Source organism: Heptranchias perlo, chromosome 17 (assembly GCF_035084215.1).
Source record: "Heptranchias perlo isolate sHepPer1 chromosome 17, sHepPer1.hap1, whole genome shotgun sequence".
NCBI classification, from domain to species: domain Eukaryota; kingdom Metazoa; phylum Chordata; class Chondrichthyes; order Hexanchiformes; family Hexanchidae; genus Heptranchias; species Heptranchias perlo.
The window spans coordinates 26,332,742-26,359,471 of NC_090341.1; the positions used below are offsets into that span (position 1 = coordinate 26,332,742).

General features: G+C 43.0%; 1 protein-coding gene across 2 annotated transcripts in view; it reads right to left on the reverse strand.

Annotated features, from left to right (window-relative positions):
• Window positions 1-26,730, reverse strand: part of arhgef3 (Rho guanine nucleotide exchange factor (GEF) 3) — a 308,969-nt gene that overhangs the window by 159,067 nt on the left and 123,172 nt on the right. Inside the window, exon 1 of one of the 2 annotated variants that reach the window (XM_067998759.1) lies at window positions 3,835-3,985. The exons of the other annotated variant lie outside the window; for it this stretch is intronic. Coding sequence (XP_067854860.1) covers window positions 3,835-3,864 — 30 coding nt within the window. The 5' untranslated portion in view covers window positions 3,865-3,985. Of the gene's footprint in view, window positions 1-3,834; window positions 3,986-26,730 lie in introns of those variants that run through there. 2 annotated transcript variants of the gene reach the window in all.

The window sequence follows — 26,730 nt, forward strand, 5'->3', positions numbered from 1 at the left end:
TGAGACTGGGTATTATACTCCAGTGAGACTGGGTATTATACTCCAGTGAGACTGGGTATTATACTCCAGTGAGACTGGGTATTATACTCCAGTGAGACTGGGTATTATACTCCAATGAGACTGGGTATTATACTACAATGAGACTGGGTATTATACTCCAGTGAGACTGGGTATTATATTACAATGAGACTGGGTATTATACTACAATGAGACTGGGTATTATTCTCCAGTGAGACTGGGTATTATACTCCAGTGAGACTGGGTATTATACTCCAGTGAGACTGGGTATTATACTACAATGAGACTGGGTATTATATTTCAGTGAGACTGGGTATTATACTACAATGAGACTGGGTATTATACTCCAGTGAGACTGGGTATTATACTACAATGAAACTGGGTATTATACTACAATGAGACTGGGTATTATTCTCCAGTGAGACTGGGTATTATACTCCAGTGAGACTGGGTATTATACTCCAGTGAGACTGGGTATTATATTACAATGAGACTGGGTATTATATTACAATGAGACTGGGTATTATTCTCCAGTGAGACTGGGTATTATTCTCCAGTGAGACTGGGTATTATTCTCCAGTGAGACTGGGTATTATACTGCAATGAGACTGGGTATTATACTCCAGTGAGACTGGGTATTATACTACAATGAGACTGGGTATTATACTACAATGAGACTGGGTATTATACTACAATGAGACTGGGTATTATTCTCCAGTGAGACTGGGTATTATACTCCAGTGAGACTGGGTATTATACTCCAGTGAGAGTGGGTATTATACTACAATGAGACTGGGTATTATTCTCCAGTGAGACTGGGTATTATACTACAATGAGACTGGGTATTATACTCCAGTGAGACTGGGTATTATACTGCAATGAGACTGGGTATTATTCTCCAGTGAGACTGGGTATTATACTCCAGTGAGACTGGGTATTATACTCCAGTGAGACTGGGTATTATACTACAATGAGACTGGGTATTATACTCCAGTGAGACTGGGTATTATACTCCAGTGAGACTGGGTATTATACTACAATGAGACTGGGTATTACATTGGTGTGAGACTGGGTATTATATGGGGGTGAATCCGGGTTTTATACTCCAGTGAGACTGGGTATTATTCTCCAGTGAGACTGGGTATTATACTCCAGTGAGACTGGGTATTATACTCCAGTGAGACTGGGTATTATTCTCCAGTGAGACTGGGTATTATACTCCAGTGAGACTGGGTATTATACTACAATGAGACTGGGTATTATACTCCAGTGAGACTGGGTATTATACTCCAGTGAGACTGGGTATTATACTCCAGTGAGACTGGGTATTATACTACAATGAGACTGGGTATTACATTGGTGTGAGACTGGGTATTATATGGGGGTGAATCCGGGTTTTATACTCCAGTGAGACTGGGTATTATTCTCCAGTGAGACTGGGTATTATACTACAATGAGACTGGGTATTATACTACAATGAGACTGGGTATTACATTGGAGTGAGACTGGGTATTATATGGGGGTGAATCCGGGTTTTATACTCCAGTGAGATTGGGTATTATACTGGACTGAGACTGGGTGTTATACTGCAATAAGACTGGATATTATACTGCATTGAGATTGGGTACTATACTGGAGTGAGACTGGGTATCATTCTGGAATGAGACTGGGTAATATACAGCAGTGAAACTCTGATTCCCTTCGCCCCCTCCCTGCCTTCTCGCAGGATGTCACACCAAAGGTTAGAAGTACAGTGAAAGTCACCAGTGCCCTTATTGCATGCCTCAGCGATTGGATTTTAATCATATGTGAAGCAGTATAAACTTGTAAACTCTACACCCCAGAATTTTCTGCAACGGCACAATCAGCAAATTACGCCAAAATTTACACCGAAATTTACCCCGATCTTGACTTCTGCAACTTGTGCTGAATTTTCCTGAGAATCTCATCAGCATATACTGGAACGTAAAATCCGTCATAAAACAAGCAGAAATCAGCAGAAACGATCGGGCCCGAGGAATGCACGGAACTTATGCCATATTTCTTCTTTGAGTCCCTCTTACGTGTGAAAATTATAGTTTGAAGCCATCAAACAATTATTTATGTAAATGTTTTTAAAAATGCAATCATGGAAGCTTTTCAATTTTTATTGCAACTCATTCTGATGCCGTAAAAATGCTTCAAAGAATCACAAAATACAACATATGTCTGAGTGAGAAGATTTTTTTAAAAAAGTACTTAAAATCACCATAAAACATCAGAAATATGACTCTGGGTCCTGCTGCACTTAAATTCTTCGGCGTAAGTTTACAGCCTGTTCTGAACGGGCGGAAATGCAGGAAACCCATGTTCTCCAGTCTTTTGTGGATGGGGGTGGGAGTTATGTTAAGGAGCAGTGGCAAAAGATCAAGGAAACTCAGTCGTAGTGTGAAAACGGTCAGAAGTCACTTACACCTGAATTTCCCTGATCTTTTGTGCTGAATTGTAAACAATTTTACAACACCAAGTTATAGTCCAACTATTTAATTTGAAAATCACAAGCTTTCGGAGGCTTCCTCCTTCCTCAGGTGAATATGAAGGAGGAAGCCTCCGAAAGCTTGTGATTTTCAAATTAAATAGTTGGACTATAACTTGGTGTTGTAAAATTGTTTACAATTGTCAACCCCAGTCCATCACCGGCATCTCCACATTTTGTGCTGAAAATCAACATTACATTGTACTTACGCCATTGTTTCAGCACAAGTTTTCAGGAAATTCTTACCCTACCAATTCTGGGGCTGGGATGTGGATTGCCAGCTTAACACAGTCAGTCTGGGTATTAGCACAAAAACAGTACAAAATACTAATCTCAGGGCTGGAGGACTCATGTTGCACTGTAGCAGTGGATCTTTTGTTGTGGTTAAACTGATGAACTGATAGGTCTATTCACATCCCTGTAGCTTCAGCATAATTAAAGCAGCTGACAACAAACTGAGGCCCTAATATTGACCGCAGCACCAGTCGCCCTTAACCCGTGGATCCCAGTCAGACTTGAACATCACTTCTCTTTTTCCACCTATTCACTGCTGTCAGAGCAGTACTGCATCTGATATGGCTAATTCTGCAATTTACCACTGTCTTGATATGCAATAGGTTCCAACTAACAGAAAGATGTTGAACAGGACAAAATCATAGGATGTTACAGAACTGCTACTTTTACAAGCAAACCTGCCACAAATGCTCAATCCACCACAAATGCTCAAATTTAACAGACTGAAAGCTGAGCAAACTCACTACTCAAAAGGGTTAAACCACAGAAGGTGCTGCAATATGCAAGACCGCAAATGAGTTCCTGTTTTCAAGCAACGTACTATTCCGATTGAAGGCTGCAACTTATTTCAGACTATTTGTAACAATTTCCTCCATTTGTTACTGTTCTTTGCCAAAATATGTTCATTATTGACCCTGTATATGATGCAATTTTACACAACAGCATCATTCAACCTAGAAGGTACAAACAGCAGGCTACATAAACCTTTCGTGCATTTCTAACACTAATACGCACTGCAGCTTCATAAAGTCAAAGACAACTGATTAACATGTACATCCATTGATCAACACAGCCTGAAGAACCAGAGTGAGTATAGTGATCTTAGCTTATAATTTTTAATGGTTTTATATAAGGTATAAATATTTTGGAAAATAATTTCTTTAAATTCAAGACCTACCTTACATAATACAACTTATTTCATTCTATTTGCAGGCTCAACTTCTTAACTGATGATATTTGCAGCTACCCAATATTAAATAGCAGCAAAACCATTCTGCACTTCTTACCTGATGCACGAAGAAGCAACACCACACCATGAGGTACTTGTGTATGTTCTCACCAGCGAAAGAAACCTGAAGATTCTCTAATTCCTTGAAGTTTAGAGCTTACTAACAGCCCAAGTTGCCCCTAGCTTTTCCTTTGGTTGCACTCCTCCCAAAGCAGCCGGAACAACAGGAAGTGAGACAGGAGCCTTTTGCATCTATCGTTATCTGTGTCTATACAGCCAGCGTGCAGATGGACTGCAGAAGCCAGTAATGTAATTTCTGTGGCCTGCCAGGTGCACTTTAATTGCGTAAATGCTATTTCTGTGGAGAAAATAATGAATATCCTTCCTTAAAGTTGCTGTATCCTTTGTTCTTGCTAGACAGGCCTCTATAAAACACCGTAGCCAGTTTGAAATCCCCTAAGTCTTGATTCTTGACAACTGAAAGGAAGCTGAGGCTGAAGCAAACATAATTTGTGTTGGTAGGGTTTGAATAAGGGGTAATTTTTTAAGTATAATACCATATGTAATGAGCATCTAATCCTGCTTATTTTTCTCGATAAACGGTACTTCTATACGGCCACGGAAATAAATATACTTGAAATAAATAGATTTATTTTCCAAGGTTTATAAAACAATTTTTGTACTGCATGTGTGTTCCTGCTGTAGGTGCATCATTTCCTCTCAAGGCATTGATTCCTGGATTACTGGTTATTCAATTGCTACAGGAAAGTCATGCTTTTGGACCACTCTTGTCCACTAACTAACAAGTGAAGCAATTTGGTGTAAGCTTGACATTGGATGTTTCTGTTCAGAAAATCCTTCCATGATTTAGTGGACGTTCTAAACCAACATAAAAAGCAGAACATAGTATGTGTTTTCCTTGTAGGATCAGTTTTTGTTTTACGACATTATAAAGTCCTGATCTATCCAAGTTTGCATTTTTTAAAGGTTTGAATTTAGTACTTTGCATCCTTAATAAAAATCCATTTACTAAAAAAATCTAATTGAATAGAATTTTCTTATGAAACGTGTATTTGACTTCATGTCCTGGAAGTGAAGATGCCACACAGCTCATGGTAGCCAACTATGTCTTGGTTTGATGTAAACTTTTCGGGGCAAAGGTAAATTATCGTAAACCTTTATTTTCTTCAGTTCAGAAAACACTTGCTTCAAATTTTCTAAGGAAAAATGATGGTTCTAAAATTGTGCTAACAATTTTTTTAAACAATTAAGTCAAACTTAGAAGCAAGACTCACAAACTGGGATCAATCCCAGATGTAGTAATCCAGGTGATAAAGAAACAAATCTTAGCCTAATCCAGTCAGTCATCAACAGAAAGAGAACAGGCAGCTTTAACATTTGCCCTCCAATCACTTTCATGTTGGGGACATTAGGGTTGCCAACTCTGGTCGAATGTATTCCTGGAGGTTTCATCACATGATCTCCTGCCTCTAACTGCCCCACACCCATGTTCCCACCATTGGTTGCTCAAAATATCTATCCTCACGACGCACTGCCTTCCCATGCCAAGTGGAAAGCAATAAGACTCTGTTAGCAATTGGATGATTCTTGACTGTCAGTCAAACAGCCTTTTTTCTCCATCTCCAATATTTTTATAACTAATAAAGAGGTAGAATCATAGAATCATAGAAGTTACAACATGGAAACAGGCCCTTCGGCCCAACATATCCATGTCGCCCAGTTTATACCACTAAGCTAGTCCCAATTTCCTGCACTTGGCCCATATCCCTCTATACCCATCTTACCCATGTAACTGTCCAAATGCTTTTTAAAAGACAAAATTGTACCCGCCTCTACTACTGCCTCTGGCAGCTCGTTCCAGACACTCACCACCCTTTGAGTGAAAAAATTGCCCCTCTGGACCCTTTTGTATCTCTCCCCTCTCACCTGAAATCGATGCCCCCTCGTTATAGACTCCCCTACCTTTGGGAAAAGATTTTGGCTATCTACCTTATCTATGCCCCTCATTATTTTATAGACTTCTATAAGATCACCCCTTAACCTCCTACTCTCCAGGGAAAAAAGTCCCAGTCTGTCTAACCTCTCCCTGTAAGTCAAACCATCAAGTCCCGGTAGCATCCTAGTAAATCTTTTCTGCACTCTTTCTAGTTTAATCATATCCTTTCTATAATAGGGTGACCAGAACTGTACACAGTACTCCAAGTGTGGCCTCACTAATGCCCTGTACAACTTCAACAAGACATCCCAACTCCTGCATTCAATGTTCTGACCAATGAAACCAAGCATGCCGAATGCCTTCTTCACCACCCTATCCACCTGTGACTCCACTTTCAAGGAGCTATGAACCTGTACTCCTAGATCTCTTTGTTCTATAACTCTCCCCAACGCCCTACCATTAACGGAGTAGGTCCTGGCCTGATTCGATCTACCAAAATGCATCACCTCACATTTATCTAAATTAAACTCCATCTGCCATTCATCGGCCCACTGGCCCAATTTATCAAGATCCCGTTGCAATCCTAGATAACCTTCTTCATTGTCCACAATGCCACCAATCTTGGTGTCATCTGCAAACTTACTAACCATGCCTCCTAAATTCTCATCCAAATCATTAATATAAATAACAAATAACAGCGGACCCAGCACCGATCCCTGAGGCACACCGCTGGACACAGGCATCCAGTTTGAAAAACAACCCTCTACAACCACCCTCTGTCTTCTGTCATCAAGCCAATTTTGTATCCAATTGGCTACCTCACCTTGGATCCCGTGAGATTTAACCTTATGTAACAACCTACCATGCGGTACCTTGTCAAAGGCTTTGCTGAAGTCCATGTAGACCACGTCTACTGCACAGCCCTCATCTATCTTCTTGGTTACCCCTTCAAAAAACTCAATCAAATTCGTGAGACATGATTTTCCTCTCACAAAACCATGCTGACTGTTTCTAATTAGTCCCTGCCTCTCCAAATGCCTGTAGATCCTGTCCCTCAGAATACCCTCTAACAACTTATCCACTACAGATGTCTGTAGTTCCCAGGCTTTTCCCTGCCGCCCTTCTTAAACAAAGGCACAACATTTGCTACCCTCCGATCTTCAGGCACCTCACCTGTAGCGGTGGATGATTCAAATATCTCTGCTAGGGGACCCGCAATTTCCTCCCTAACCTCCCATATCGTCCTGGGATACATTTCATCAGGTCCCGGAGATTTATCTACCTTGATGCGCGTTAAAACTTCCAGCACGTCCCTCTCTGTAATATGTACACTCCTCAAGACATCACTATTTATTTCCCCAAGTTCCCTAACATCCATGCCTTTCTCAACCGTAAATACCGATGTGAAATATTCAATCAGGATCTCACCCATCTCTTGTGGTTCCGCACATAGATGACCTTGTTGATCCTTAAGAGGCCCTACTCTCTCCCTAGTTACTCTTTTGCTCTTTATGTATTTGTAGAAGCTCTTTGGATTCTCCTTTGCCTTATCTGCCAAAGCAATCTCATGTCCCCTTTTTGCCCTCCTGGTTTCTCTCTTAACTCTACTCCGGCAATCTCTATACTCTTCAAGGGATCCACTTGATCCCAGCTGCCTATGCATGTCATATGCCTCCTTCTTCTTTTTGACTAGGGCCTCAATCTCCCGAGTCATCCAAGGTTCCCTACTTCTACCAGCCTTGCCCTTCACTTTATAAGGAATGTGCTTACCCTGAACCCTGGTTAACACACTTTTGAAAGCCTCCCACTTACCAGACGTCCCTTTGTCTGCTAACAGACTCTCCCAATCAACTTCTGAAAGTTCCTGTCTAATACCATCAAAATTGGCCTTTCCCCAATTTAGAATTTTAACTTTTGGGCCAGACATATCCTTCTCCATAGCTATCTTAAAACTAATGGAATTATGATCACTGGTCCCAAAGTGATCCCTCACTAACACTTCTGTCACCTGCCCTTCCTTATTTCCCAAGAGGAGGTCAAGTTTTGCCCCCTCTCTAGTCAGGCCATCCACATACTGAATGAGAAATTCCTCCTGAATACACTCAACAAATTTCTTTCCATCCAAGCCCCTAATGCTATGGCTGTCCCAGTCAATGTTGGGAAAGTTAAAGTCCCCTACTATTACCACCCTATTTTTCTTGCAGCTGTCTGTAATCTCCTTACATATTTGCTCTTCGATTTCCCGTTGACTATTTGGGGGTCTGTAGTACAATCCTATCAAAGTGATCTCTCCCTTCTTATTTTTCAGTTCTACCCATATAGACTCAGTGGGCGAACCCTCGGACATATCCCCTCTCACTACTGCCGTGATGTTCTCCCTAATCAAGAACGCAACTCCCCCTCCTCTCTTACCTCCTGCTCTATCTTTCCTATAGCATCTGTACCCTGGAACATTGAGCTGCCAGTCCTGCCCCTCCCTTAGCCATGTTTCAGTAATAGCTATAACATCCCAGTCCCATGTACCCATCCATGCCCTGAGTTCATCTGCCTTGCCCATCAGACTTCTTGCATTGAAATAAATGCAGTTTAATCTAGACTTCCCTTGGTCTTTGCCCTGCTTTCTCAGACCATCTGTCCGGTCATGTTCTGTACACTCTCCCTTACTGCCTTATGCTTCTGTCACCACTTTATTTCCCACTGACTTCCTGCATCGGTTCCCATCCCCCTGCCATATTAGTTTAAACCCTCCCCAACAGCACTAGCAAACACCCCCCCTAGGACATTGGTTCCAGTCCTGCCCAGATGCAGACCATCCAATTTGTACTGGTCCCACCTCCCCCACAACCGGTCCCAATGTCCCAGGAATTTGAATCCCTCCCTCTTGCACCATCTCTCAAGCCACGTATTCATCCTAGCTATCCTGTCATTCCTACTCTGACTAGCCCGTAGCACTGGTAGCAATCCTGAGATTACTACCCTTGAGGTCCTACTCTTTAGTTTAACTCCTAACTCCCTAAATTCAGCTTGTAGGACCTCATCCTGTTTTTTACCTATATCGTTGGTGCCTATATGCACCACGACAACTGGCTGTTCACCCTCCCCCTCCAGAATGTCCTGCAGCCGCTCCGAGACATCCTTGACCCTTGCACCAGGGAGGCAACATACCATCCTGGAGTCTCGGTTGCGTCCGCAGAAACGCCTGTAGGAAACAGTTCCGTATTTGTTCTAGTCTTTGCCTGTTAACAATTTTTTTAATGCCCCTTTGATTTTTCTCCAGCGTTGCTCGGAGCAGTGTCATGGAGATTAATCTTCATTCCCTGGAGACTCCAGGCCAATCCTGGAAGGTCGGCAAATCTAGTTGGGATGTCTTTGTTACATCCATTGTTATCCCGAGTATCCTAGGCCATGTGTAGAGAATAGATTATTCCTTTGTGGTTAGAGGTTTGGAACTATGCTGAGGAAAGACACATTGCCTCATGATTCAAGTAAAAACAATAACATAACTCAGTCTGGAAATCTCAGTCTAATCCAGTCTTCCATTAATGGACTGAGGTGCTAAAACAGGCAGTGTTCAGATGAAGGGGACATACTCAAGACATCATAAATTTTCTTTTTCCTTCACAGATGCTCGCTGACCTGCTGTGTATTTCCATCATTTTCTGCTTTTTTATTTCAGTTTTGCCTTCCAATCACGTTCGTCAGAATCAGGGTTCTTTGGCTACGTCCATTGTTATCCCCAACATCCTGGACTATGTATAGGGAGTGGACCATTTCTTTGTGGCAAAACGCTTGGAACACACCAATCCCATTGTCCCTGAATTTCCTTCCATTATCTTCTATACTGCAAACCTCCTGGGAAATGTCTATTCAATGTTAGAAAGCTATTGAGAAACTTGAGCAATAAATATATACAGTTTTACTGTACCAAACTGCACAGTGACCAGTCCGAAGGTTGGTTGTACTGCATGCTCACATGACTATCAACAGGCAGAACTTTTTGCTTGCATATTTCAACACATGCACAGAGCATGCTCAACAACCTTCAACAGCTGGTCAGACCCTCTAGTGATTGACAAGGGGTTACAGGATAGGATAAAATATGATGTGAGGGTAGAATTAAACAATTTGTCGAACAAGAAAACAGAAAAGATATTGCAATTTTTCAGCAAAATCTGCCTATGTTAATCCTGTGAAAGCTCTGACCTGAAGTAGGAAACAGTTCCGTATTTGTTCTAGTCTTTGCCTGTTAACAATTTTTCTAATGCATTTAGTAAGTAAATTAAAACAAACAAGTTTGGTTATTAGTTTATAAATATACGCTGGACTTAGAATCGTCTGGCAACTTTCTTAAACCTATAGTAAAGAGGTTTTAATTGTAAACCCACCAGTAAGAGGAACATCAAGCAAAGGAAATGGAGCAAAGCAACAGCTACTAGAGCAGCCTCATCCAAAGATCAAATAAATAAAAGAAAATAGAAGTTAATTATCCAGCTTGTAATGTAAATATAAGCACAGGTACTAATTATATTTACAATTACATAGAATTACATAAAATTTATAGCACAGAAACAGGCCATTGGGCCCAACTGGTCTATGCCAGTGTTTATGCTCCATTTGAGCCTCCTCCCTCCCTACTTCATCTAACCCTATCAGCAAATCCTTCTATTCCTTTCTCCCTCATGTACTTATCTAGCCTATCCTTAAATGCTATTCACCACAGGTTCATTAATTAGATGTGGAAAGAATAGACTTAATCTTCAAAATAGCTTCTCCAAAAATGGTATGAGAAATCATCAGTGAAAGAAATAAAAGTTCTAACTTAACAGGACCAAAGGGCATCTGGGACCCAATTTTTAGTCCAAACATTCAGAGCTGTAACCCTTTCTATCTTCAGCTTCCAATAAACACTTGTCATAACTCAACAAACAACCGGCATATGTTGGTTCCATTTATAGCCAAAATATCTACAATTACTATCAAAATTTGAATTAGGAACTGAGAAACCTCCTTTGTATTTTTTCAGTCCAGTAAATTTAACATCAGTTGAATGATTTTGAGAGAACTAAATTCTGGATAAACAGAACTTGTTAAAGGACAGTCAGCATGGATGCAGGAAGAGGAGGTCAAATTTAGCTAACTGGTTAGCACATTTTTGAAGACATTATTGACTCGGAAAACAGGAGAAATGTCGTTAATATATACCTAGATTTTGACCAGGCTTTATTCCCTTAGGTTAGGGAGGAGAAAATCAGTCAGGGATCCAATGCCTGATCACTATCCAGTGACTTCTGCTGGACGTATGCAGGTGTGCACATGGGCAGGGGACAGGGTTAGGCACAACTGGGATGCCTTTATGGTTGCTTGACATTCATTGTTGGACTCAAACTTGAATGTTGGCCACTTCTAAGGGCAACCATTGCCTAAGGAGCCATACCCCAGAAAGCAATCAGTGTCTTTAGAAGAGGAAGTTAGGGGATAAAATCAATGAGGGGAAAAAATAGACTCACTGGGCCAGAAATTGCTTTTAAAATAATGGTGAGCCTAACTGCACTCACCAATATTAGTGGCAAAATGAAAGAGCAAGTCCGGCGACCGCACATGTGCAGTCAAAGGCGGAAATCTGGAACTTGCTCTTCCTGGTTCGTCGGCGATCTGACAGCTGAAAGGGACCTCGCCGGCCGCAATCAATGGAATCAATAGACCGGCACCAACTTGCTCTCTTGCCCAGCTGGAAATTAACTAATCTCACCACAAAACAGGTATGCTCAGTTATCTCAGGTCTAAACTAAGTTTTAACAGCGTATTAAGTCTAGATGACTGCCAAACAACCTCTCTGGGACTAAAAATTAAATTTTAAAAATGTGGAGTCTAATTTATTGTGATTTTAATAGTTGTTGGACATTTAAAAATAAATTCAAATTTTATTTTTTTACTTTTTCTTTCTGCCTCTTTAATTTGTCTTTTAATTCGATATTTCTTATCCTCTCTTTATTTCGCTGTCTCTAACCGTTTTGACAATTGATTTTATTGTTGTAACTTGCACTTCAAGGTTTTGGCTCTTCACGGCTTGTCAACAATGTTGCAATCCGATTGGTCGAGGGGAGGGAGTGATCCTCTTGTCGGCAACATAGGTCCTAGGTTCGCGGGAGTTAACGCTGGACTCTTTTCAGGTTCGCATTAGAGGATGTTCCCGCAGAAACTTTGACCAGAAACTTAACTGGACCAGCCATATAAATACTGTGGTTACGAGAGCAGGTCAGAGGCTGGGTATTCTGCGGCGAGTGACTCACCTCCTGACTCCCCAAAGCCTTTCCACCATCTACAAGGCACAAGTCAGGAGTGTGATGGAATACTCTCCACTTGCTTGGATGAGTGCAGCTCTAACAACACTCAAGAAGCTCGACACCATCCAAGATAAAGCAGCCCGCTTGATTGGCACCCCATCCACCACCCTAAACATTCACTCCCTTCACCACCGGCGCACTGTGGCTGCAGTGTGTACCATCCACAGGATGCAATGCAGCAACTCGCCAAGGCTTCTTCGACAGCACCTCCCAAACCCACGACCTCTACCATCTAGAAGGACAAGAGCAGCAGGCACATGGGAACAACACCACCTGCACGTTCCCCTCCAAGTCACACACCATCCCGACTTGGAAATATATCGCCGTTCCTTCATTGTCGCTGGGTCAAAATCCTGGAACTCCCTTCCTAACAGCACTGTGGGAGAACCGTCACCACACGGACTGCAGCGGTTCAAGAAGGCGGCTCACCGCCACCTTCTCAAGGGCAATTAGGGATGGGCAATAAATGCCAGCCTCGCCAGCGACACCCACATCCCGTGAACGAATAAAAAAAAAGTAAGTTTGTGGGTGAGTATAAATCTATGGAGCAGCAAGTGGCGTTCGTTTGCTGCTTGGAGCAATTTCCTGCCCAATCTAATCTTGTGACTCTCTTAATAATATTTTACTTTGGTAAAATTGTTCCTCAAAATGAATCCAAGCCCATTTAAGCTTTTCTTCAATAATCTCCTCCACCACCGGGTGCTGCTTCAACAACTCACCGCCCAATTTTCCTAACGGTGTCATGTTGAGTGACTAAACCTGGATGGGTTCAGGCGGTACTGTCAGTGGTCCCAGACCAACAGCAGTGCTTCCTCTTTCAACACTTTAGTATTGTTACAGCTTTGCTCTTGGCCAACGGCCACTGTGGGTACCCTTGACCATTATCCCTTTTGTCATTTAATCACTCCTGCCCTTCACCCTATCACAGACCATCCCTTTTGTCCTCTTCTCCCCTCACCAAACCCCACCCCCCCCCCAACTCCCCCCTTTCCCAGGCTCCCAGTGACAGCTTCACTTTCAATCTATGTGTTTATTTTTATTTCTGTTGTTTCCTGGCATTTATTTCCTCTTAATGATAATATTCCTGCATGCACAATGTCAGAAGGTAATACATTTAGGAGCACTTATATAGAGTTATGAGCTCATTATAATTATAGCACCATATATTCATACAGACATTTAACTGATTAACTTTCCTTTAACTCTAAACGACAGTGACCACAGTATATGTAATCTGGTCAAACCCAAAATTACCTATGCTGAATAAAAACAGCACAAGTCATACTATTCAGTATGTAGAAGAATGGCTGTAGGATAATAATATGCAGAGCAATAAAACAGACCATAGGGAAATAGCCTGAAGATTATCTGAAAGATTTGCAGTGATAATAGGGTTCTCCATCTGCGCTTATAATACAGAAAGATTTTAACACAGACACTGGATATGCTGTTATAAGAGCGCTTTAGTGGGATCAAACCTTGCCATGGTCATTTCATGAAAGAGGCCAATGTGATTCCTTTGGAACCTTTTGTACAATGTATTTTATTCGAATAATTCTGAGAAGTTGCCATAATGGGAGGGGTGTTGGTATAGCATTATAGTTATGGAACTCTTAATAGTCCAGATTATTGACAAACAATGTGAAATTATGGCAGTAAAAGTTCTGTTGTGTGTGTACACGATGGGGGAGATGGTAATATGACAGATGGTCACACATATAGATGTGGAACTGATCATATACAGGATGATATGGTAATCATAGAATCATAATACAGCATAGAAGGAGGCCATTCGGCCCATCGTAGCTGTGCTGGTCTTTGAAAAAGCTATCCAATTAGTCCCACTCCCTTGCTCTTTCCCCATAGCCCTGCAAATTTATCCACTTCAAGTATTTATCCAATTCCGTTTTGAAAGTTATTATTGAACTTGCTTCCACCATCCTTTCAGGCAGTGCATTCCAGATCATAACAAGTCGCTGCGTAAATTTGTTTTTCCTCATGTTGCCTCTGGTTCCTTTGCCAATTACCTTAAATCTGTGTCCTCTGGTTACTGACCCTTCTGCCACTGGAAACAGTTTCTCCTTATTTACTCTATAAATGTTAACATTTACCGTAAATATTTCACATGCCCAACTTTCAACATGCCTTCACGACAGTGCCCACCTGTTGTTGCAGTACTAAGCATACCTAGAAGGCAGAAGCTGTATTACTGCAGGTTATACATGTATTGTACCATTGGCAGCAAAGGTTGACGGCACAAATCCACTGTAAAAGTCTGTTCACAATGAGTTCTATATAGTTTATTTTTTGAAAAAATATATAGCACAGGGCCTAACTGTAGAAACAAATGCCTGTGTTATATGTACTAGTCCAGCGTGAATGAAGCACATTAAGTAACTCTGCCTCACTTGCAATAACCAGGTTTCCCTTGTTACACACAGTGGGCAAATGTAAGGAGCCTTACAACTACAGGTTATAGTCCAACAGCTTTATTTGGAATCACAAGCTTTCGGAGCTTTCCTCCTTCGTCACCTGACGAAGGAGGAAAGCTCCGAAAGCTTGTGATTCCAAATAAAGCTGTTGGACTATAACCTGGTGTTGTAAGACTCCTTACATTTGTCCACCCCAGTCCATCACCGGCATCTCCACATCACACACAGTGGGCACTCTGCTTTCTTCCAAAATTCAGAGCACAACTTGATAAATAGATGGAGGAAGCTTTCAATGAACATCACGATGCTGTGATGGACACTGGATCTGTTTTGGCTTCACCTCATCAGACTGGAGTTAATGCTGTTCCAGCTCCACCAAAGCTGCCTACTTGGGTGAGATAAATTGAGATGATGCATCCAAATTGGAGTAATGGCTGTTTTATATAACTTTCACCACTACCTTACTTCACTGTCAGTGTAAATTTGGCATGAAAATAATAGCATGAAAATAGCATTACTGAGTTAAAACTGATTGTTAAATGTTACTATAGACTGATCATTCTTAGCTTTAACCTCATCAAAAATTAAGTTAAATGTACCTTCATTTATTCTGGTGCTCCTGATGACCTTGTACATTTTAGATTCTTCCAGTGAACTGTGGCACAACCTCTAAACACTCTGGCTGAATTATCCACTCAAGAGTTAGATTAATAGATGGCCTTTAGTGAAATTTAAAAAAAGCCCAGTTGGTCAGTAATCCAAAATAAACCCAGTTGGAAAGGTAACATTCTTTGAATGGTTTAGAAAAATTCCCACTAGTACCTGGGAAGGTGTGGGGGGGGGGGGTCGTGGAATCTTGTTTCATTCTATGCTTTTTGATTTACTCGTGCATTTCAGGATGATGCCACAGACACATGCACTATGCATATATAGAATAAAATTATATAATTTTGGCTGACCGTTTTCTGTGATTTCCAGCAATCTGCTTTCTTTCTTAATTTTTTTAGTCATTGAAAAATGACTGGGAGATTCTATTTCTGTTGTGGAGCAATAAGCTCATTTTCATGACAATCCCTGATATTCTAGAAGATCTTCGCTGTTAAACTTGCTTCAGCACTTCACGAGTTAACCATCAATGACAATTTACGGTGTACCTAGTTTTTTATTTTTTTATTACACCGTGGTATTTTTGGAAAAAATCTGTAATGTTAGGGAACTCCTTTACTCTGGGTGCAGCTGCCACTTATGGTACATGGTATTCATCATCTTTTCCACAAGACCTCATACCGGTTTTGTACAAAGTGAGGCTTTTGAACCCTGGAGGAAACAGGTTGACAGGAAACATCCAACGCAATGAAGTCTACAAATTAAGCAAAGGGACAAGAATAACTATTTGGGCGGGGGAAACACTGCTTACAGGAGGGTGGAAACATGATGGTCACAAAGCAATGACCCTAAAACATTACGCTTTTTTTTTTGAAAATTTAGCTTAAATGGAGAAATGAACAGATGACATAAAAAGACTGTCAGCAGTTGGTGCATGTCTGTCAGCAGCAGCCAAACATGTGAAACAACAGGAAGTGCTACAAATAAGAATAGGAACAATTCTTGCCAGCATTAGTTTATCAAACTATTATGATTTCTTGTTGGTGGAAAAAAAAACATTTTTGGCCAGCAATTTTCCATAACTTCAAATAACAGACATGCCACCCTTCAAAAATCGCTCAATGTGGAAAACTTTTGAGAGGGCCAAATTTTAACAATGGAAAATAAATAAATCATTTTCTAACAGCCTTTGTACACCATAGCTACACTGTTAGATTTTAATGCCTAATGAAGAGTCTGGTGTGCACAAAAGTTCCATATTGCAGCATTCTTACATTGGTATTAATTAGTGTAACGCAATGCTCATTCCAACATGAAAAATACCAAAGATATTTTTAATGCTTGAACAGTTATCTAGAACAAATAAAAAGCACAAGTAATGAAATGCATTAAGTTACTCATCAAAAATATTTGTACATACCAAACCCTAGTGAAATTTGAAGAGATTGGAAAGAAAAGTACTGGATGTTCTGATTTAGACCAAACTCCCTATGCATTCCTAAAATGACAACCTTTAAGAGATTGAGTGAGACAGTATATCAGAACCCAATCTTCAAAATTGTGGGGTTCGGGATTTAAATTGAACCAAAACTGATGGGATGAAGAATAATGCATTCTCTCTCGAATATTTGCAGCTGATTTACATTGAAATTGTAAGTATAAATGGCACCGATGCCCCTCTGATATACGTCATGTGCTGACTAAAACACTAGAGGTAGTCCCAACTTGTTTTCTTTTAACATGTGTTTCTCTAATCAAGCTCACTGAACAGATTTGCAATGCACAGAGAGAGATAAATTTGGGCCTAATCCAGCTTCACTTTCCTTAGGTGTGTTGGTTTGTGAATTGGATATAGACTAATTCTTAGGATTCCTAAGACCACACCAAACTCAGTAAATCTGCGGTCCATGGTTAAGCTCTGAAAGGGGATATTGTTTCCTATGACAAGGTGTTCTTACTTTTCTTTCTAGTCAGTTTTTCTCTGAATTTACTGACCCGTTTCTGTGGCTTTATGGGGGCTGGGTATGCTCCAGTACCCTACCCGAGTATATATCATTCAAGTAGGAATATAAACAATGAATGTTGACTGCTCGGTGGGGGGGGGGGGTGGGGGGGCACTTTACATCAAAGCCCCATCCTATCCTTAGTCAACATCCACACACTCATGGTTTCACTGGATACCATTAGAACTGGGAAACCTAGCCAAATACCCTAATGGCTGTGGCTAATTGTTCCGCGCTTAAAGCTACAATGCTGATCAGCTAACTCAGCACAGACATGGTCTGTATCACTGAGCTACTCACTGAACAAACCTGCTGAGTTATCACAAGGAGCCTTATAAATATTCTTGTTGGTGGTGTCCTTAATTGCGGGTGGTGTCCTGAATTGCTGATCCCAAGCATAATCTAGCAATAGATGTAGATATTCAATGAGGCTGTGTGAATCCCAACTCTCCCTGCTACAAAATAAAACTTGGAGACATAAAGTTTTGTAGATAAATGCTGATTTAGTGTAAGAAAATTTAAACTTCAGATTTAACACAAAGAATGAAATCCAAGCAAAAAAATGTTGAATTCTCTTGGCAACTTCAAATGGTGTTATCAGCGTGCTGAGATGCATAGAACAAGATCTTCACTACTTTGTCATGAAGGACTGGATCTTCCTTTGTATTTTCACCCATTTCGAGTAGGGTTGCCAACCCTCCAGGATTGTCCTGGAGTCTCCAGGGATTAAAAATGAATCTCCTGGACACTGCTATGAGCAACCAGGGAGAAAAATCTAAGGGGTATTAACAAAAAATGTGTTTTTTTCATTTTCTTTAAACACTTTTGTTTATTAGTTATCAAAATATTCGGGAAAAAAGGCTGTTCGACTGGGAGAGCCATTTGAAGGCGGGAGATGCATCTCCCGCCTTCAAATGGCCCTCCCAGTCGAACAACCTCCAGGAGGTTTCATCATCTAAACCACAGTTGGCAAAGCTAATTTTGAGGCTCTTTCTGGACGGGCAGGAGTAGGAATTGTTTAGAGTAAATATACAGCATATGCATTAGTGAAATATTGGACTACATGAACTAGGTATGACAGAATAGTAATGCAAATTCTGTAAAAATGCTTCTAATTCAGAAATTTGATCCAAACGGAATAACATTGCTTGACAATGGAAAATGTAACTGCGACTTTTAATGCTAGTTAAACAGCGATGAGTTTACTCACTTAAATTTGCTAGAACTGAACTATAATCCCCTTGAAGTTAATGTCAAATTCAACAACTCAAAAGAAAATGTGGCTCAACTCAAGAGTTTTTAAAATTAAGATATAGAAATCTTCCTGATTCACGTGGTTCAGCATCAACCATGAAATGCACTTATCCACTGAGCCATTGAAGAAGTTGATGTCAATACCAATGTTTTAAGGCCTTGATATTTTAATTGATGTAAACTGAAAAAGATTCCATTTTCCAACACGGTTATCCTTGGCCTTGATGATCGAGGATATACACATACATAAAATAGCAATAATGGGGTTGAAATTATAATACACATACCCCAAAAATAGGAAACACCCAATTTTTTTAAAAAGTAGCTGATCACATGCTACTGTGTGAATTTGGAACATATTACGTATAAATTCTGTTTTGCTGACGTACTACTTTTGCCATTTGTGATTTGTATAGTACTGCCAGTACTGTCAAAGTTGATCATTAAAGAGTAGCACGCAGGGAGGTGTGAGAGTACTTCAGATTGGTGATGATTAGGCAATACACAAGGTCTGAATGAAAAGGAACACTATCAACAAAGTCAACAAAAAAAGGCTGCGATTAACTGAGGTTTATCAGGAATAAAACGAAAGGAACTGTGGCTCGGTCCCAGATCAGTGGGAGTTAACACTACTCTAACCACTATACAAAGCTCAACACAATTCATTAAAAATCAGAGCCAACTAAACACTCATTCAGGTGTTGTTATTCCATAAACATAACTTCTGTAGTTTCACGGAACAGAATGACAATGGGGTATGGATTTAGAAATTGGATTGTGATCGAATCAGAGTACAATCCAGATGCAGCACATGCCTAATGAGGCCAGCGGCAGGACCACACAAAATTGGTCTGCAGCCTCTTTAATATAGTACAGGTAAGCTACGGGCACTACTCACGGCAGGGTAGGGTAGTAAGATCAGCTGGCTAAGGGCCTATGGTGAGCCTGGAGGGTGAGGCAATTGGGAGGGGAGCTGACCGTTGGCTGGCAGCAGCCCACAATTTTAATGTGTTCCTGCTGGCTCCACAGTAAGGCAAATATATTTATTTTAAACTTACCTTTTTGGTGGCAGTCTCCAGCGGTTCCTTTAAGGACAGTTGGTTAGGCCGGATACAGATCAGGTAATTCTAAGCACAGGAAACCAGATTCCTATTGTGTTCAGGACAAGCCAATTTCTGGTTTGGGCGCTAAACAGGTGTTTTAGAAATTAGAAAATTGAAGGGGCCTAACGCCTATTTTAGGCGACCGGTAGGGACGCATCTACAGCGTCCAAACCAATAGGGCGTTGGACATGATTCTGGTGCTGTTTAGGCGTGGGAGTCTGGCACCTAAATTGGATCTCTTTCCCCCATTTTCCGCCTGTGGAGGTGTTGAGAGAGGTGATGGAGAGTTAGAGCTGTGTGTCGTCCACATACATGTGGAAGCTGACCCCATGTCGCCAGTGGATAGCATACAGATGAGGAAGAGGACGGGGCCACGCATAGATCCTTAGGGGACTCCATTGGTAATGGTAAAGGGGCAAGAAAAGAAGCCATCGCTGGAGATTCTCTGGCTGTGATTAGATAGGTAAGAGTAGAACCAAATGAGTGCAGTCCCACTGAACTGGACAATGGAGGAGAGGAGTTGGAGGAGCATGGTGTGATTGACTGCGCCAAAAACTGCACAGAGGTCAAGGAGGATGAGCAGAAAAAATGCACCATGGTCACAGTCACAGAGGATGTCATTTGTAACTTTGATTTGGGCCGTTTCAGTGTTGTAGCCGGGGCGGAAATCTGATTGGAGAGGTTCAAACAAGGAGTTGCGGGAAAGATGGGCACAGATTTAGAATGAGGCAACGTGTTCAAAGACTTCTGAAAAGTAAGGGAGGTTGGAGATAGGGCAGTAGTTTGCAAAATCAGAAGGGTCGGGGGTGGAGCTTTTAAGGTGGGGGGTGATGACGGCTGTTTTGGATGGGAGAGGGACAGTATCTCAGAAGAGGGAACCATTTACAATGCAAGCTAGCATGGGGATCAGGAAGGGATGTTGGGTAGTCAGCAGTTTGGTGGGATTTGTTGTCAATGGAGCAGGAGGTGGGTCTTGTGGACAAGATGAGCTCGGCGAGGGTATGAAAGGAGATAGGAGAGAAACTAGGGAAGGAAGCGGGATCAGGGTTCGGGAAGGGGAGAAGCAGCAGAGGCAGCTGCAGATTGTCTTAATGAGCTTCTCACACTGTTGTTGGAGGCGAGGGTGGAGGAGGCAGGGGAAAGGGGTTTAAGGAGACCATTGGTAGCGGAGAAAAGAAGCCAAGGGTTATCTTTGCTCTCCAGGATGATCCTGGAGTAGTGGACTGTTTGGAAGAGGAGAATGAGGTGGTTGTGCTTGATGTGGTCTAGCCAGATCTGGTGATGGACGGCTAAACCAATTATGCGACCGATACGCTCAAGTCTGCGGCCCTTGCACTTGAGGGAGTGAAGATGGGGGTCATACCAGAGGGTCTATCCAGGACGGGAGAGAATAAAAGTTTTACTGGGGACATGGGTATCAGAAGTGGAGCTGAGGGAGTAGCTGAGTAGATCGACAACTATAGAAGTATCATGGCGAATGGAAGGCGAAAAGCATGGTAGTTGGGAGTTTAAAAGTGCTGTTGTAAGTGACTTGGTGGAGAGTTTTCTCCAGGGGGGACACAGAAGGAAGCAGGGTTGGAAGGGGATTTGGGGATGAGGGTAGCAAGCGATATAGGGAAGTGGTTGGAGATGGCTTTGTCTTTGATCGAGATTGAGGGAGTAGAAAGGCCACGTGAAATGGCATGGTCAAGCGAGTGGCTGTGAATATGGGTAGTTGAGTTTATATGGAGAAAGAAGTTTAGGGAGGGCAAGAGGACAGTGAAATCAGAGCATAGAAGGCAAGGTGAACCAAGATGGAGATTGAAATCACCAAGATTGTGGAGTTGCTCAGTGCAAAGGCTGAGGCAAATAAGGAGGGAGGATATCTCAGGGAGAAACTCAGTGTGGAGCTTGGTTGGTGGTAGGCATTCAAGGATTTTTAAGAAGAGGTGAGGGGGTGGAACAAGGTGAGGTGTTCGAAGGAGGAGAAGGTAAAGTGGAATGGGGAAGATATCAAGGTGTGATTTGGTGATAAGGGCCACACCACCACTGCAGTGGCTTGTGTAGGACAGGTGATGGAAAGTATAGCCAGAAGAGGAGGCTTCAGGAAGGGACAAGGTGTAGTCACCCCTGAGCCAAATTTCAGTCAAAGCCACAATCTCAATGCAATCGTTAACAATAAGGCCATAGGCTGTTTTCTTGTGAACTAAAGTCTGTACGTCACTGCACACCAGATTGAGGCCTAGATACACACTGAGCAAGGTAAGTCATTCTTTGATAGTCCCAAAGTCTCAGAACAAAGCAATATTTTATAATTTTTCAGAACACATTTTTGGGACTCTGCTACGTACCGTACCTCCTATTAGTTTTTATTATGAGAGTTTGTTACAATGTAATGTTATGGTTATTAATTTTTTTTTGAAAATTGCAGTTCATGGATAAAGGACAAAACCTGGTAATGTATAATATTCGCTCTCTCTCTAGCCTGAGTTTCCTTTCTGTACTGACTAGTACTCGGCACCTGTCCAGAATCAAGTTTTTTCCAATTAAGGATAAAACGTGCATATGATCTCATGTTTATTGTCCTTAACATATCACTCAAGTGGCTGCCAAATCAAATTAAGCACATCTAATTGTGCTTTCCGGCTGCAACTATATCTTTCTAGATTTAAAATCCAGGATTAAGCTTGCTCAGTATTCAAAAGTGCCCTCCATATCAATGTAAATGCAATACTAATAGGGTCTGTAATGTACATTTCACATAATTATTCCCCTCAGATTGCAACAGGTGTTCCAGTATTCATTTTCAGGGGAACTATGTTCCTATAATGTCTGACAGCATTTCAGTTTTTTGCTGAAGACACTGTAATGGGAAAGTCTTCCAGAAAACTTTCCTACCCAAACATGCATCATTAATTTTCATCAGAAACAAACATTTAAATGTAATATATGTTCTATGTGAGACATTAAGCTGAACAAGGTGGGGTTCCACTCTTTGGACTATTGCCAACAAATTTACAAAAATTTACCCTCCCATATTGAGCACACAGCAATCTGTCAACCCGAGCCATTCTTCGACTGTTTTGTGCCTTTGAAGGGAATTTGAAGATTCTCAGTTGGAAGGTTCTGCTCCTCCCCATAAAATCTAAAACTAGTTAGTTGCCCTTAGCTCTTTATAAAATAAGACTGCATTTTCCCCCAACTTTTCAGATTTTTTTTCTCTTTGTCACTCCTTTGGTGAAAGAAGGTGGCTTGTTCTGGAGTATGGGATGTGAACCTAGGCACTGATCATAGTGGGCTATTCAGTCATGAGGATCATCCTATCTGAGCCCATTATATAATTTCAACCTGTAACAAATTAAAATGGCAACATAAAACCAGTCTATGGATATACCATATTCCTGTCCACCAACATAGGTGGAGCATAGTTTAGGAGAAGCTGTGATTGAGAGCACAGAAGTCCTAACATTTTCTTGCTGTGTCCGAAGATCTATTCTTATTGGCAACAGGTGCAGCGTGACATCCAGAAAATCATCGTACTATTTCTAATTTACATTAACGCCTTGGATTTAGAAGCTCAATGCAAAATGGTCAAGATTGCAGACAATAGCAAACCAATAGGGGCAGTTGTATTTCAGGAACTACAAAGTGAGTTAGACAAAATGGCCCCGAAACACCAACCAACGAATTGCGGTGGATTTGCGCAAATGAGGCAGGACTTGCAACAGTTGATGCTCTGCAGTGTTGTCCCTGCCAAAATTTAATGGGCCGGCTTATTCAAATAGTCACTGGCTGTTCTCCAGCGCAAATCCTGTGTAGACAGACGTACTGTACTGGGACTGCTTAGAAACTGGTATGCAATCCGATGAGGGTACTGGGAGCGCTTAGAAACTGGTATGCAATCCGATGAGGGCAAACAAGGTGACGCAGCGACCACTCTCTTCTTTCTTGGAAACCGTGGGCACCAACATATTCTTCACCCTTTAAAATTAGGAACTGCACAATTAAATCTTCACATTGCACTCTGGTTCAGGTAGCTGTACTCAGAATCTAAATCACGAACTGCCACCTACTGCATGAGTGCCTGCAGCTATAGTCATCGATCTGGACACTTCTGTGGCTATGAAGGTTGTTGTTTTCGTATCTTCACAATCTTGGAGAACAGTGTGAATTGGTGAAAGGATTCAGACACTGATTAACAGTCTGACAGGACGTAACGTGAATGCTCCTTCCATGGCCGGTGTAACCATCTTTATATCAGCCGATAGGGTGGTTAGTCCTTGTCTACCCAAATAGGGTAAAGGTCTTGGTCACACAACCAAACACAACACACTAAGGGTGAAAAATTGGATAAGGGTCTGTTCTGGGCGATGGTAGCGTGCCACCCCGCACCCAACGGACCCTACGCAGGCAGCACGTGAACTTCGAGCTGCCTGCTACTTACCCTGAAATCTCTGTGCAGCAGGCGCAGCCCTCGCTGCTGAGAGGCTGCCCGGAGAATGAGGAAGTTGGAAATGGGGTGTGGACAGCGCATGTCATCAGCTGCCTGCACTACTTAAAGGTGCAGCCACATTTCCAATGGCAGATACCCAGCCAAGGAGGAGAAGGGAGAATGGCATCACGAGTAGCTGCACCAGCAAGAGAGCGGGCACCAAGATTCTCCGACGATGCTCTGGAGGCCCTGGTGGAAGGTGTGGACCAGAGGAGGGCAGCCATGTACCCGCAGGGTGGCCGGAGACAGTCTAGACTACAGCTGCGTAGGTATTGGCAGGCCGTGGCACAGGAGGTGAATGCGAGGAGCATTGCACCACGCACATGGATGCAGTGCCGCAAGAAATTTAATGATTTGACACGAGTGGTCAAGGTGAGTGAATGCAAGTGTCAAGTGGCACATCCTACCAACTGCACCAATACTCCATGCACGATACCTCCCGTCACCCACCCACCAACAAACACTGCCATCCATATGCAATGCTGCATCTCACCCACACATAATAACACACTCACAGGCCACACAACCACCACTCAAGTCACACAAACTGGCAGCTATTCGACCATGACAGGCACATCACCCTCACACCCTGCAGGACACTCACTGACACACTTTCCTCTGTCTTGCAGGAGAAGGTGGCATATAACACCCGGCAGCAGGAGGGACCTGAGGCTAGACGTCCTCACCCCCTTAGAGGAGACGGTGCTACAGATTATTGGGCGGGCCGTCGCTGCAGCCGTTATAACGTGCCCCGCTGGAAGTCCCGGTCAAGGGGGTCTCTGCATATCTAATGATCCTTCACCTTTTCTACATCTCCCTCCTCCCATAATCTTTTCTGACTCACGTGCTGCACACGCTGCCAGTACGCACCTCTTACTTGCTCCTCTCCCCACTCCACAACTCAACCCGTTTCCCTTTGTCATTGCAGATACCCAAGAACACTTGGTGACACCTGAGGAGGAGGAGGAGGAGAAGGAGGAGGACACTGAAGCCGCACTATTACTCAGACTGCTGCATTGGAAGCTCAGACTACTGCTATCATGGCTCTGGGGACCACTGTGGAATGGGGCTTCCAGGGCATCACAGCTCTCCAGCAATCTGTTCTCTAACCAATCACCAGGAGTGCTGAGGCGCCACCCCGGAAGAGTGGCAGTGGAGCCATGGCAGTCAGATCTGCTGTCCTCTCTCAGGACGACAGCATTGCTGCTCCCACCCCTGCCACTCCGCCAGTGCCCCTGTTGTTGCCTGTCGGCCAACCAGGCCGGACTGCTACAGCCCATGCTGAGATGATACAGTCTGAAGCCGGGCCCTCCAGGCCCAGAGCTGCTCGAGGTCATCCTCCAAGGCCATCTGGACATTCCTCCATTGAAAGCCAGCAGACTTCCACCACCCATACTCCAGCCACTGGGGAAGCACCTCGTTGGAGCACTAGGATAGGTAAAAGCACCAAGGGTGAATAGTTCTGTTATGTTCGCATATTTTCATTTATTAGTCCATAAATTAGAGTTTGATTTGGCATTTGGTGATGGTTTTTATTCATGCAATGAGCTGAGACGGACACCAATGTTTAATCTGATGGAGGGCGATTTGATTGTCTTGTGGGAGGGGAAAGGTGGGGAATGTAGGACTGTTGGTGAGTTGGGGGATGTAGTTCCAATTATTGATAGCGGGCACGGATCAGGCGAGCACGCACAGCCCTTGCAGACAAGGCGTATGGTTCCTGCTGCAACCTTGCGTCTTCCTCCACCTCCTCTTCCAGCTCACCCCCTCCTCAGCCTCTTCCTCGTCCTGCTTCTCTGCCTCTTCCTCCCCAGCCTCCTCCTCCACCTCTGGCTCAGGATCTTCTGCAGTCATTGGTGGCAAAGGCTGGTCCCTCATGATGGTGAGGTTGTGCAGCATGCAGCAGACCACCACGAGTCTGCCCACCCACTCAGGAGAGTACCGCAGAGTTCCTCCAGACTGGTCTAGGCAGCGGAAGCATTGTTTGAGGAGGCCTATGGTGTGCTCCACGATGTTGCGTGTGGCAGCATGGCTCTCATTATAGACCTGCTGTGCACGTGTGCGTGGGTTCCTGACCGGTGTCATGAGCCACGGCGTGAGGGGATAGCCCTTGTCGCCCAGTAGCCAGCCTTTGACTTGCCGAGTCAGATGAAAGATAGCTGGCACATTGGACTGCTGCATGACAAAGGTGTCATGACTGCTCCCAGGGTAGTGGGCATCGACCTCCATGATGCAATGCGCGTGGTCGCACACCAGCTGCACGTTGAGGAAGTGGAAGCCCTTTCAGTTGACGAAGAAAGCAGAGTTGATATGCGGAGCACGCAGGGCAATATGTGTGCAGTCCATGGCAACCTGCACCATGGGGAAGCCAGCAATGCAGGCGAACCCCCATGCTCGCTCGTTCTGACTGTCTCTGTCGAGAGGGAAAGTGATGAACCTCTTCCTCATGTGGTACAGTGCATCTGTGACCTCCCTTCTTCAGCAGTGCACTGCATACTGCGAGATGTTGCAAATGTCGCCAGCAGAGGCCTGAAATGCTCCTGAGCCGTAGGAATTCAGTGCCACGGTGACCTTCACAGCCACAGGCAATGCTGTCCTCGCCCTGCTCTGAGGGTACAGTTGTGGCCGCACCAGTTTACAGATCGCAGTGACGGCTTCCTTGGTGAACCTCAGGCGTCGGATGCAATCCTCCTTGGTCATGTTGAGGTAAGAGAATTGATCCCTGAAGGCCCTCATTGGGTAGGGCCTCCTGCTCAGTGCCCTGCACCCTCTCGTCCTCCATCT